Source organism: Eptatretus burgeri, chromosome 5 (assembly GCF_056783735.1).
Source record: "Eptatretus burgeri isolate ZD-2024b chromosome 5, Ebu_testis_v1, whole genome shotgun sequence".
Taxonomy (NCBI): domain Eukaryota; kingdom Metazoa; phylum Chordata; class Myxini; order Myxiniformes; family Myxinidae; genus Eptatretus; species Eptatretus burgeri.
Genome location: NC_140965.1, coordinates 107,014,732 through 107,029,976, shown reverse-complemented (window position 1 = coordinate 107,029,976; position 15,245 = coordinate 107,014,732). Strand labels below are relative to the sequence as shown.

The 15,245-nt window shown below is 42.2% G+C and overlaps 1 protein-coding gene across 4 annotated transcripts in view; it reads right to left on the bottom strand.

The window, feature by feature from the left end:
• The window catches only part of LOC147027119 (pappalysin-2-like), a 510,774-nt gene that overhangs the window by 306,161 nt on the left and 189,368 nt on the right, over positions 1-15,245 (bottom strand). For all 4 annotated transcript variants that reach the window (XM_085883283.1, XM_085883284.1, XM_085883285.1 and 1 more), the window contains exon 14: positions 11,446-11,581. In XM_085883283.1, coding sequence (XP_085739409.1) covers positions 11,446-11,581 — 136 coding nt within the window. The remainder of the gene's footprint in view (positions 1-11,445; positions 11,582-15,245) is intronic.

The window sequence follows — 15,245 nt, the reverse complement described above, 5'->3', positions numbered from 1 at the left end:
AAAGAAGGGGAAAAGGATTTGTACCGATTGGCAAGACAGAGGGACCGAGCTGGGAAGGATGTGCTGCAGGTTCGGGTGATAAAGGACGCAAATGGGAATGTGCTGACGAGCGAGGAGAGTGTGTTGAGAAGGTGGATGGAGTACTTTGAGGAGCTGATGAATGAAGAAAATGAGAGAGAGAGAAGGTTGGAAGAGGTGGAGATAGTGAATCTGGAAGTGGGGTGGATCAGTAAGGATGAAGTGAGGACTGCTATGAAGAAGATGAAAAGTGGAAAGGCGGTTGGCCCAGATGGAATACCAGTGGAGGCATGGAAGTGCTTAGGAGAGATGGCAGTGGGGTTGTTAACCAGATTGTTTAATAAAGTCTTGGAAAGTGAGAGGATGCCGGAGGAGTGGAGATTAAGTGTACTGATTCCGATTTTCAAGAATAAGGGTGATGTGCAGAGCTGTGGAAATTACAGAGGGATAAAGTTGTTAAGCCACACCATGAAGTTGTGGGAAAGAGTAGTGGAAGCTCGGTTGAGAGGAGAGGTGACGATCTGTGAGCAGCAATATGGGTTTATGCCAGGAAAGAGCACCACTGATGCGATGTTTGCTTTGAGAATGTTGATGGAGAAGTATAGGGAAGGCCAGAAAGAGTTACATTGTGTGTTTGTGGATTTAGAGAAAGCTTATGATAGGGTGCCAAGAGAGGAGTTGTGGCATTGTATGAGGAAGTCGGGAGTGGTGGAGAAGTATGTGAGGATCGTGCAGGATATGTATGAGGACAGTGTGACAGCGGTGAGGTGTGCGGTAGGAATGACGGACCGGTTTAAGGTTAAAGTGGGATTGCACCAAGGATCGACTCTGAGCCCTTTCCTGTTTGCAATGGTGATGGACAGGTTGACGGACGAGATCAGACTGGAGTCTCCATGGACCATGATGTTCGCGGATGACATCATGATCTGTAGGGAGAGTAGGGAGCAGGCTGAATCGAGCCTTGAGAGGTGGAGGTACGCACTGGAGAGAAGGGGAATGTTAGTCAGTAGGAGAAAGACGGAGTACATGTGCGTAAATGAGAGGGAGGGTGGTGGTATGGTGCGGTTGCAAGGAGTTGAGGTGGGGAAGGTGGATTGGTTTAAATACTTGGGATCAACTGTCCAAAGTAACGGAGAGTGTGGGAGAGAAGTGAAAAAGAGAGTGCAGGCAGGATGGAGTGGGTGGAGAAGAGTTGCAGGAGTGATTTGTGACAGAAGGGTAGCTGCAAGAGTGAAGGGGAAAGTATACAAGACGGTAGTGAGACCAGCTATGTTGTATGGTTTGGAGGCGGTGGCGCTAACAAAAGACAGGAAGCAGAGCTGGAGGTGGCAGAGTTAAAGATGCTGCGATTCTCGTTGGGAGTGACGAGGATGGATAGGATAAGAAATGAGTGTATTAGAGGGACAGCGCAGGTAGGACGGTTTGGAGACAAAGTGAGAGAGGCGAGATTGCGATGGTTTGGACATGTGCACAGGAGGGAAACGGAGTATATCGGGAGAAGGATGTTGAAGATGGAGCCGCCAGGCAGGAGGAGAAGAGGAAGGCCAAAGAAGAGGTTCATGGATGCGGTGAGGGCGGACATGCGGGTGGTTGGAGTGTCAATGGAAGATGTGGAGGATAGAGCAAAATGGAGACAGTTGGTCCACTGTGGCGACCCCTAGCGGGAGCAAGCCGAAAGAGGAAGAAGATATATATATATATATATATATATATATATATATATATATATATATATATATATATATATATATATATAGACATAGGGTGTCCCAAAACAATATACAACTTTTATATATATAGACATAGGGTGTCCCAAGACAATATACAACTTTTCATCTGCAAAGAGGATGGTCATAACATATACTTTTAAAAAAGATATATGGCTGGATAGAAAGCTGAAAGGTTGAAGTTTATTGTACCAATGTCAAAATTGCCACCAAAATTTAAATTTTGGAATAGAATCGTCGTTTTCATTTCGACCACATGTTCGACGTAGGCTCCACGTTGTCCGATTACTGCCTGCAAACGCGTTGTCATGTTCTCCATCACTTTAGGAAACGCTTCCTGAGGAATGTTCTGGATTTCTCGGTGGATGTTTTCCTTCAGCTGATCAAGAGTTTGAGACCTAGGGTTTCCATAGATCCTGTCCTTGAGATACCCCCACAAGAAGAAGTCTGGAGGAGTAAGGTCAGGGGAATACGGTGGCCACTCAACGTCTTCGTAGAGGGAGATAAAGCGGCCCTCAAAATGTTGGTTGAGAAAACGCCCTGTTTTCCTGGCTGTATGGGGTGGTGCCCCATCCTCCTGGAACCACTGGGTTCTCATCTGGATCAGGTTGTTTCTCCTACGGGCCTGAGTACGTAGCTCAGGCAGATAGAATTCCTGAATCATTTCGCGATAGTTCCTCTGGTTTACCGTGCAAGTGCGTCCCTGGTCATCTTCAAAGAAGTATGGACCAATTATCCCATACCAACCAACCGCCACCCACATGGTGACTTTGAGAACAGATCGAGGCACCAGTTCCGTTGATGCATTACCAGGATTTTCAGTTCCGCAGTACCGAAAGTTTTGCTTGTTTACCTCCCAGGACAAGTGAGCATGGCATTCGTCCGTCATGTGAAGTTTTGTGAGGAAGTCTGCATCTTCCTCCAACTTTCCTGAGAACCAATTTGCAAAGTCTAGTCGTTTGCGTTTCTGTTGATCAGTAAGTACCGTTTCCGTTTGAATTTTGTATGGAAAGGCATGAATGTCTTGGCGAAGGATCCTCTGAACGGTGCTCTTATGAATGTTTGTCTCGGCAGAAGTCATCGAATCAATATTTTTGGACTCTGAACGACCGCCTGTCTCACCATTTCCACATATTCTTCACAACGACCTGTCCTTTTCTGACCACTGTGACCCTTGTGAAGGTCAGATATGGTTCCCACATTGGTATACTTTGCGATGGTGCACTTTATTGTCGGAAAGTTTGGTGCATGGTGCAAGTGGATACCGAAATGTCTCGAGTAAAGACGTTGCACCTGTTTGACACTTTTCATCTGGTTCCAAAGTTCAACAATTTTCGTCCATTGTTGTACGGTCAGTCTTGGCATTTTTGTGGCGCTTGCTTGGTATCAAAATAAACTTCAGGGTCTCTCCAACAAGATATGAAACATTAGTGACAAAATTACTGCTTTTTTTTTTAGGATCAAAGCATTTTAAAAGTTTTATATTTTCTTGGGACACCATATATATATATATATATATATATATATATATATATATATATATATATATATATATATATATATATATATATATATATATATATATATATATATATATATATATATATATTTATATATATATATATATATTTATATATATATATATATATATATATATATATATATATATACATATATATATATATATACATATATATATATATATACATATATATATATATACATACATATATACATACATACTGCATATATATATATATATATATATATATATATATACATACATATATATATATATACATGCATATATATATATATATATATATATATATATATATATATATATATATATATATATATATATATATATATATATATATATATATACATATATATATATATACATACATATATATACATACATATATATATATACATACATATATATATATATATACATGCATATATATATATATATATATATATATATATATATATATATATATATATATATATATATATATATATATATATATATATATATATATATATATACATACTGCATATATATATATATATATATATATATATATATATATATATATATAAAATATACAGTAGACTAGGCGTATGTCGTCACCATCGGGACCGAGAAAAAAGTGACGACTTAGAAATGTGACAACTTACGCATATGCGAACATTCATGATGACTGTGGGGTGAAGGATGAAGTTGCGTGTGGCCTGGACACATATGTGTGAGAGCCGGCTATTGTACCAAAAGGAAAACACAATCCTCGGGGCATAGGTGGGGGTGAGTTGGTGAGTTGGAAAGTGATCAAGCAAAGATGGAATTCATTAATCAGTTTATCAAAAATAAAGATAATGAACAACTCTAATACAACTCGTATACTATCGGTGATGGTCTGGTGACAAATTACATGACACACAGTCATCGTGGTGATGATTACCACTCAATGCTTATGTGTAAGTGAGTGCGGTAATGTACAAAACAAGCCAATATAAAACCATGATCGGACTTCAACACTAAGCTCGATCGATCCTTTACTTCTTCGCGAAGTAATCCGTTATGTTTGACTGCCTCAAACTCTTGGGCATCTGGTACATGAGAAAAGATTCAAACCGCTCATTGTATTCCATGATGTTGGCTGGGCAATCCTCCACCGAAAGACAGTATCGGCCGAATATTTGGCCGAATCGGCCGAAACCGAATATTTGGCTGAGCCGACATTTGCCGAAACCAGATGATGAGCGCGTCATCGACATCTTCATCGGACACACATTTCACGCGTTTCACACTTACCACCGGCCTCGCGATCTTCTCCACTTGTCCAAATATCTTGCCCTTATTCTTCAAGATATCGTTCAATGTCTGCCGTTTGATGTCCAACTTCTCAGCTATGTCTGTTTTCTTCATCAATGGATTTTCCTCGCAAAACTGGATAATGTCATATTTTTCTTGGTAGGTTTTAGTTGTAAGCTTACGCTTAGTCGCCATTGTCCTGCCTGCAGTGCGATCAACGTGTGTACGTAGTTATAAATAGCATATCACTGGCGGTGTACACCAATGAGCGAGCATCACAATTCCATGAAATTGGGCTTCTCATGAGGCAGCAGATCCGTGTGACGAGCTTGGAGTGGTAATTTCCTTGAGTTTCCATTACGTGGGAACGGACAACATCTGACGACTTAGACGAAGTGACGACTTAGAGATGACGACTTACAGAGGGATGACCCTTTATTCAAAGGGATTTAACATGAGATAAATTCGGGACTTTTTGACGCTGTCGACTTAGGCGAAGTGACGAGTTACACGCTGCTGACTTACACCTAGTCTACTGTATATATGTATATATAAACATCCTGCTCATGTATATACATGTATTCTGCCAGCACACGTCTTTCACCCTTGTGAGCCATGGCTTTTAATGGTTAATTTTGTGGATCTCATGAGAATTTTTTTTTTGCTCATGGCACTTTCCAGCCTGCATGGCAAGATTAGTTTGATATTTGCAAAGGTTACTCCCCACAATGTAACACTCAGATCTCCAGTTGTGATCCACACTACAAACTCCTTTGTTTGTAACAAATCTAATGGGGTGGTTCTCTCGACATACTAATCCCTCTTTGGGAGTTCAAAATTTGATTTGGAGCATCTCTCAGAACTCTCAAATATATTTGGGGTGTGTTTGAGAATGCGCAACTATGTTTCAGGTACTTCTGAGAGCTTATCGCTAAATCTTCAGGACTTCTGATGGTTAAAAAAAACAATTAAGTTTGAGGAATTTTCAAGAGCTTTCTATAGATTTTGGGGCTTCTGATAGGTAATTGTTCAGTTCTCACAGAACCAGAATGCGTGTCGTCAAGAGGCAAATATAGCATGAGTAACCAGAACACTGCCATTGTCCAACAGGCTTTTGATCCACACCATTGCAACCGCAGTCCCCATCCACGCATGCGCAGATGCAACATAGCAATGCATAGCACATCCTCCTCCTCAGACAATGAACGAACTCATCCCCCCCACCCCACCGAACAATTGTAATCTTTAATTTAAATTCTCCAGAAATTCTCATGGTTTACTCATGTCGTGTACAAGATGTCAACGAGAGCAATGAATACTTCAGTCTTTGTACATTTCCTGCTCGGCCAGTAATTTTTACAGCCACAGCAATCTGATCGTTTTGGTTTTCAATACCTTTGCGGGTACCGCCTCCTGACGGGCTCAGGAACAATGTCGACCTTGGGGCCATCAATGTCATCCACTGCAATGCTGCTCTCCTCAGGTACTAATATGTCACTCCCCTGATGTTCAGGAGCTTTCTCCACTTCTACTGAAAAATTAACATCACTGACAACTTATGATGACAATGTCGAAGCTTGGTGTCCGATATGGTCAGCATGTCACTTCCACATCTGCTGAATGCCTCCAGTTGACACTTCCACAGTAGATGAAACAGGACGCGTTCGCTTGGCAATGTGACCGGGTACCCACTTGTCACCCGAGCTGTAATTTTGAGCTGAAACGTATTGTTCAATTTCAAACTCCTGAATTGCCCGCGAATCATGAGCTAATTTTTGTGAGAGCTATTTCTGCTTAACTGTGGCATTGATGTTTGTTACGACGGTGTTTACATGTGTACGGAGCTTCATGTTCATGAGCATTTCTGCCGGTGTTTGTGTCGTGGTGGACTGCGGTGTTGTGCGATAACTCAAGAGATATCATGACAAGCGAGTATGCAAGGGACCACTCATTTTACGCAGTGCCGATTTCACAGTTTGCACCGCACGTTACGCTAACCCGTTTGTCGCTGGAAGGTATGGAGCACTCCTGACATGTCGAACTCCGTTCATGTTCACAAACTTTGCAAATTCTTCGCTCGTGAAACATAGCCCATTGTATGACACAAGAGTTTGAGGGATGCCGTGCGCAGCAAAAGCTTCTCGCAATTTGTCAATCATGACTTCACTCGTCATTTTTGAAGTGACATATACTTCAATCCACTTTGAGTATGCATCGACCAGAACAAATAGCATCTTTCCTTCGACTGGATCAGTGTAGTCGACGTGTGCACAATCATGGTTGACTCGGGTACTCCCCAGGATGCAGTTGTGCTTTGGAAGTAGTTTTCTGGTATGCCTGACATTCATGACATCCTTTGACTCTTTGCTCCAGGTCAATATCCATGAGACCACCACATGTAGCTTCATGCCAAAGCCTTCATCATTAAAATACCTGGGTGACCCTCGTACAACATGTCAACCATCTCAAGTTGGCCGTATACCATTGTTTCTCCACACTTGTAATGTCGTTAGCTGTGAAATAGTCCAACTTCAGTCCACATACAGTCCACATACAGCAAGCACTCTTCTTCTTTGGCTTTAAACTCTCCAATCATGCCAAATGTGGCCATGACTTCAGGAAGGGAGAACAAGTCAGTCTCCAAAGCAAAATAATTTATCCTCGTAGCCAGATGTTCAGTTCTCCCAGAACCAAAACATGTGTCGTCAAGAGGCAAAGAGAACACGAGTTACCAGAGTGTCGCCATTGTCCAACAGGCTTTTCATCCATACCACTGCACAAGGAGTCCCCATCCATGCACACGCAGATGCAGCACAGCAATACACCACACACCGATTTTGGGGATTTCTGATTGTTCAAAAAAGAATTAAGTTTGAGGTATTTTCAAGAGTTTATAGAAAGATTTTGGGGTGTTCTGATAGGTAAACAATTAGGTTTTTTTATACACAGCGTCAAGGCTCGTACAAGAACTAACACACAGAATGTACAACAAGGAGAGCAGGAGACAGGATAGAGGGGAGAGGGAAGCACAGAAAAGTGTGGGAATAGACACATGAGGAGATCTGTCGAAGGGAGTGGGATGGGGCAGGGAACACGGGTAAACAAGATGGACACTACAGGGACTTTCAAGAAGGAAAGCAGGGAATTTGAAGAAGGTGGGTTTGGGGTGGATTAAATGGGGTAGAAAAGATCGTAGTTTTGGATGGGGAAAGATAAGAGATGTTGGTGAACAGCTGTTTTGAAGACCTGGAGGGAAGAGTTGGATTGAAGAGAGTGTGGGAGTTTGTTGCAAAGGCAGGAAAAACAGAAGAATGAAAGAGTGAAGTTGAGCATTGATTCTTGATTTTGGTAGTTTTATCAGAAGGGGGTTGTTGGCAGACTGTGCGCACGCTGCGGAAATATGGGCGGGACAAATTGCAGACAGAGTAGAGGGGGGAAAGGCCAGAGAGGAGACGGTAGAAGACAGAAAGACCACAGACTCGCCTGCAATGAGAGAGAGTGAGAGACCCAAAGACTCAGCCTCATCACAGGAGATACCAATAATCGTAAATGCTTTTGTTTCCACAACGTGAAGCTGATAAAGGTGAGAGGCGGGAGCACCAGCCCAGAAGGGAGAGCAGGACTCTATCAGGCTGCGGACGAAAGCTTTGTATGTGGTCAGGAGCTCAGGTCTGCCAAGGAAGGACTTTGCACGATGGAGGATGCCCAGTCGGCAACTGGCTTTGGAGGCCAGCTTGACAGCAATTACAGCTGTGAGTCTGATGGGATAGGTCTCCACCAACTTTGCACACCTTGATTGGGCAATATTTGCCCATTCTTCTGCATAAAACTGTTCAGGCTCAGTAAAGTTGCGTGGGAAGCGTTGATGGACAGGCCAGTTTTGGAGGCCAGCTTGGAGATGTGGCTTTCCCAGGAAAGATCATGGCAGATAGTGAGGCCCCAAAGTTTGACTTAAAGGACTTCTTCAAGAAGATTGTTGAGAAAGTATATGAAGGGGGGGGGGTGGTTGCAGATGATCCTTTCGGAGAGATATAGTGAGAGCGTGAGATTTGTCCGGATTGAAAGACATGTTCCACGTGTTGGACCAGTTTGTGATTTTATCCAGATCTGCAGAGAGTGAAGAGGCTGCTGCTTGCTGGTCTGAGGCAGAGGGTGGAGTCATCAGAAGAGATAAAGAGGATTTTCCAGAGAGTTGGAGAGATCATTCATGAAAACAAGAAAAAGAACAGGGCCCAGAACGCTACCTTGAGGAACTCCAGCCTGGACAGGAAGAGGGGGTGAGAGAACTTCTTTTTGGACCACACGTTGGCTGTGACAGGAGAGGAAGTGTGCGAGCCATGAGTGGAGATTGCCGTGTATACCACAGGAAGAGAGTTTGGTGGGCAGGGCAGGGTGCCAGACCATATCGAAAGCACATGATAGGTCGAGGGAGATGGTTCTGAACTCACATCTGGCATTGAGGATCTCCATCCATTGTTGGGAAAGCAGAAGCAGCATATCCAGGGTAGAGTGACCTGGTCTGAATCCAAATTGATGATCAGATATCAAACCATTGGAGAAGAGGAAGGATTTAATGTTAGTACCAAGTAATGCTAGGTTTGAGGTATCTTCAAGAGTTTATAGATAGATTTGGGGGATTTCTGATAGGTAACAATTCGGTTTGAGGTACCTTTAAGAGCTCATAGTTCGATTTTTGGGGTTTTCTGATAGTAAGCATTCGGTTTGAGGGACCTTGAAGAGCTTATAGATGGATTTTGGGAATGTCAGATAGGTAACAATTAGGTTTGAGGTATCTTCAAAAGATTATGGATAAATTTTGGGGATTTCTGATAGTTCAAAAAACAATTCGGTTCGAGGTATATCTTCAAGAGCTCACAGATATATTTTGGGGATATCTGATTGGTAACAATTAGGTTTGAGGTATCTTTAAGAGCTCACTGTTATCAATGGAGTGTTTCTTTGTGCTAACAGATACATTTTGAGTTTAACTATAAGAGCTCATAGTCAGTTTTGAGGTATTCTGAGAGTTCAACAGTCAGGTTGAGGTACTTCTGAGAGGCCATGGCGAGATTTTGGGGTGTCACTAAGGTTTGGGGTGACTTGGAGTTTGAGGTACCTTTGGGGTTTGGGGTTTGAGGTACCTCTAAGAGCTCACACTCATATTTGAGGTATCTGTGAGCGCTCACAGCAACATTGTCAGGATGCCTGAAAGTTCACAGTTGGATTTGGGGTACCTACCAATTATATGTATTTTGCCATATTTTCCAATTCAAGTTTTACGTCACATCGTTGGTTGTATTCATCAACCTATATCGGTTGTTTGCCTATCAGTGCATTGTATACGTGGGATTATCTGTGACATTTTTTTTCACGGCAGAAGGAGCTTTTAAAAATAAAGATCAATCCTGCTGTAAATTATTACGGTCCATTGTACCATCACTCATAGAACAGAACATATTTCTAATGTCTTACTTAGTGGATGTGATATCTTTTACCACCAGCATACCTCAAAGTCTGATCCTTCTTCTTCTTCTTCTTCTTCTTCTTCTTCTTCTTCTTCTTTTCTTAAGTTAGCAATGAAAAACTGCAGGGTAGCATCATTAGCTGAGGGTACAGCTGTGCCACTGATGCAATGCCACCACCTCTCAGTTTAAGGAAAGATTTTTTGAATTTGTTAATGGTGCTGTTTTAACAGAGTCTGCTGGTCTGAGTGTAATAGCTCACCTACTCTTCGCTAAGGACACAGTGAGATCTTTAACTTCCACCAACTAACGCCAGCAGATGGGATGCACAGTTTAACGTCCATCCGAGGGACGGCACAGATATTGATGAACCAAACTGCCTGTGAAACACGAGGATGGAAGTTTATAGCTGGGTAAGGATTCAAACCCAGGCTGGATAGCTTAGAGGTGAGTGTGCTACCTCTTGGCCATCCTGCCAGCTCTATAGTCTGATAACAGTTATTGATATAAAACATTTCGTTCTTTCATGGTCACAAAGTGATATTTACAAACACGAGTTGATAAAATGCAGCGACAGCCATGATTGCAAAGTTTTGACCAGAGGAAGAAAACAAATCAGTTGGTTTCATCAAACACTGCTTGACCAAGATAGTATCGCATTTGGGCTGCAATAAGAATTGATGAGAGTGGAATAGATTGTTACACAAGTTGCTGGATGATGTGTTGTAAATCTCGCTTATTACTCTCGGCCACTGAAAAGATGCAAAACATGACTCCATCTGCAGTGGCTTAAATAATAGAGGAATACAAAAATCATCCATCATGATGCCGGTATTTTATTTCTATATCAACTAAGGCTCAGTTGGAGGAGGTTGTACGTATGATACATAAAGGTCGATGACAAATTGAGGCAAGTATTTTTTTTTTTTTTACCAATTCAGCAAGTGGGATTTTTAGGAGGCACTGCCTTGTTTTATGTTTTCTGTCAACACCAAGTTTCCGAAAGGCATGTTCGGTATTTACCATGAATCTGCACACTTAAATCACAGGTATACCAGATCAGGTGGATTACACACTTCCTGAATGTCATTAATGAGATGGCTGAGTTTTTTTTAAAACTGAAAATTTGACTGGACCATGGTAATTCTCCTGAGCCAGGTTCAGTGTCTGGAATATTCCAATCAAAATCTTTAATACTGCCATCTTTATCGGCATTTGAACCCACACCCTTGAGAAAGCCAGTCTCGGACCTTCAACTCTATCGCAGTACCATTTCCATGTGAAATGCATTCTGCATTGACTTATAGAGTTCCTTCCATACCTCCGTGGTACCAGCGGGACATTTCAATGCAACTTGACTGAAGAAAAACAAAATATTTCAACAAGCCCTTGTGAGTTTAGCATAATGCTGCCATACCGAGCAAGTGGGCTTTGTCATGGGTATCAATGACAAACACCTGAATGGACCGCCACACCCCTTCAGAGATGCTGGCTCCGTCACTTGCCAGGTGCACCACAACATACCAGGCCTCCACAGGGGATGGAAAGTTTGCCTGTGGCCAGGTGACAGAAAAGAATAAGGAAAGTGTGTGCTTTCATTATTTTATCATGTCGGCAATGTCTACCTTACTCCTTACAAGCATCTCCCATGCATTTCCCATGAGATATGAGAAGAATTTCCGCATGAGATATGAGAATGATGAGAATAATCAGATTCCATGAGAAATTGTATGAGATCATTTTTAAGTGACGTCACCGGCACAACTGAACGTACTGTACTAACGTGCAAGCCCTGCACAGTTGGCTCCCTGTGCTGTGTAATACTTTTTCTATTTATCATATTACAAAAACAACATGTGTCCACTCAAAGTTACTCTGTTTGTTAGGCAGTTTGTTCGACTTAAAACCAATTTTACTGAAATGACGTTTTCTACTTTTGATCCGACAAGATGGTGCAGAATTCGCATACTTGACATTGAGATGTTTAGTCTGGGTTCCATTCTTGGTCGACCTTAGACGGTTGGATTGGTGCTTTGCTGGCAATAAGGTGTTGCATCCTCTAATGGACTTTAAGCTGGGGACCCATCTTCCGGCATTGAATGCTGGTGGATGTTAAAGATCCAATGGTGCCTTTTGCAAAGAATTAATCAATTGTTGCCAGCACCGTGGATAAATCCCAAATGTCTGCCTGAACTATCTCAACAAAATCCAAGCACTTTTGGGTTTCCGGCACCCCTTCACCAACTACACACCAATTGGACATGAAAGAGACTGAAGCATGGAAAGGATTAGTGACAACAACATCTGTTACTTTTAGATTATTGGTGATGATAATCACGACCATAATCAATTTGAATAATCAGCTTGAATCCCGACCCAGCTATAAACTCTCATCCCGGTGTTTCACAGGCAGGCGCTGTCCCTCGGATGGACATTAAACTGGGCGTCCCATCTGCCAGCATTACTTGGTGGATGTTAAAGATCACTCCCTGGATAAATTCTCAATTCCTGCCCTGACCTGTGTCAGAGTGGAGACCCATGCAGGATTGTAACCCGATCTATATAAACCACTTCGGCAGTACAGAAACTCTGTATCTAGCAGCATTGATCATGATCGATCGTGATGAAATAAAGTAAAGTAAAATAAAAAAACCCCTCAAAAGACACTTGTATTCAATAAAAAAAGATATTCAGTGAAGTTTAAGGTCATATTGTAACTTGTAGCTCATTTAGGTCTGGCAGGACAGCTCTGATGTACCATACTTACAGTTGAGGTATCTATTCTCAGCTTGATGCCTGATCCAATTATAAACTGTCACCTTGGTGCTTCGCAGTCAGGACGTTGCATCATCGAGTAGGCCTATGCTGTCCCCCAGAGAGCATGTTAAGTCGGGTGTCCCACGAGCAAGCATTCGCCGGTGGATGTTAAATATCCCACGGAGTGTCTCAAATGAGGAGGCAATTGTGTGTGGGTACCCTTGTAAAATGTCAAATTCCTGCTCCTCAATAAAAAGAGTAATGACAAACCAATCAATACATTGTCTGCCTTGTTTCTGCTCTGGCAGGGCTGAAGATGTTCTCTAAATCCATGAACGGAAAGGAATGGACATCTCATTTGGTTGTCGCGTCACTTCGAAAATGTCTGTTCTGGGATGTATTTTCCAACAGAAATGATTCCAAGTGAAATAGTTATTTTGGTGTGGAGGATTTTTTTTGTATTAATGGTTTCTATAATTAGTCTTGCATTGCACAGGAGGCAGGCCTGGTGTTGGTTTAACAGTTAAGGTGGCGAGCTTAAGTTGCTAGGGTCTTGAGTTCAAGCCCCTGTCCTGCCATTGAATTAACACCAGATAGGGTTGACTCAGTCTGTCATCCTTCTGAGGTCAGCAAAATGAGTACCGGTGTACTGGGGTAATAACCATTCGGGGTAACCTGTGTTGGAGTGGCGACCTGTCAAGGACTACACTCCTTGCCAATGAAACAGCACCGGCAGCCCGATGCGACTTTACGGCATGAAAGGAACGGTATTATTATTGTTATTATTATTATAATACGTATTACCACAGGGTGTGCTGTATTGCTGAACATGTAGGGATTAATCCAACTATCCTTCCTACAACTTTATGCAAATGGACATAAAGATAACCTATCTTATCTACCAAATTTTCTTCACAAGAGCGAGGCTCATGTAAGATCAAGATGGATCGGACGGTGGGACAAACATTGAGGGATTGAACGAATAAGATAAGAGGAAAGGAATGTGGGGAGGAAAGAATGAAACTAGCAAGTAAGATGGTTGGGTTAGGAAAGGTTAATCGGTTAGTAAAGATCAGTGGACAGAATTGGGGTTGACATGATATGGTGGTGCACTGATTGCTTGAAGCCCTGGAGGGAAGATTGAGATAGAACAGCCTCTGGAAGGTGGCTACATAGATGGGAGAAGCAAGGAATTCAATAGTTGAAGTGTGAAGTCAGCCTGGATTTTGGAAGCTTAACCAGGAGGGGTTACTGGAAGAACGTGTGCATCCTGGAGTATACAGGGATGATCAGTGGACTGAGACACCAGAGGGAGTGAAGCTGGAGAAGAGGCGGTATAAGATAGAGACCACTGACCTGCCTGGGATGTGAAAGCAACAGACCTTGTGCTACAACCTCATCATGGGACATTCCAATAATTTTGAGAGCCTTAGATTCCAGAGAATCTAGGAGACAGAAGTGATGCAGGAGGCACAGCCCATAGCATAGAGGAGCACTCAATTGAGCTGCAGACAAATATGTTGCAGACTGTAAGGATCTGATTTTTCCAAAGAAGGACTTGGATCAATGGAGGATTCCCAGTTTTATGTGGCTGACATGAGAGGCCAGCTTTGCAATGGGGTCGGCCCAGGAAAGGTCAGGGCTCATGGTGAGGCATAGAATTTCAAGAGACTGAACCTCTTCCAGTGAATGCCCAAGGAGGGTTCGTTTGATGATTCACATGGAGCAATAGAGTGAAACTGTGAGATTTTTCAGGACTGAAGGACATGTTTCATTTATCAGACAAATGGTTGTAATAGATTCCAGGTCAGCAGAGAGATGCACATATATGAATGACAAATACAAGCTCAGTATTGTATTATATAGTAAGCAAATGCTCGTAATATGGAGTTTTTTTAAAAAAATTAAGTAAATGGTGAATATTTTAATGTAAATGTACATTGTACATGTAGCACTCGCTTGATGGAGAAAATGGCCCTCTCTTATGTATATGTATGTCGAAGGATGACATGTAGAACATGTAGATGTCTGTAGAAGGATGACATGTAGATGTACGTCAAAGAGAGAAGGATGACAGGCTGAGTCAATCCTACCTGGTGTTAATTTAAAGGCCTGACAGGGGTTTCCTCCAACAGCAAAGGTGGACGGAGGTTATGTTTTCACCCCTGTTTGTCTGTTTGTCTGTCTATGGTCAGGATATCTCAAAAGTTATTGTGAGCAGGATGCGAGCAGACTTTCTCAGCCTGGCGGAGGTATGCGCTCTACCAAGTGACGTTCCAGTTACGTCGTGTAATTAGCTTCCCTACTTTACAAATTGCTAAATGGTCCTTCAACATCCTTCCAATGAAATAGGATTTTACTTGTAATGGAATCGAGTTTAACTTATTCCACAAAATTATTCTCATTTCAACATTCCTTGCCATTAATGCATCTCTCTTGCAACCAGGTTTCTCTGGAGAG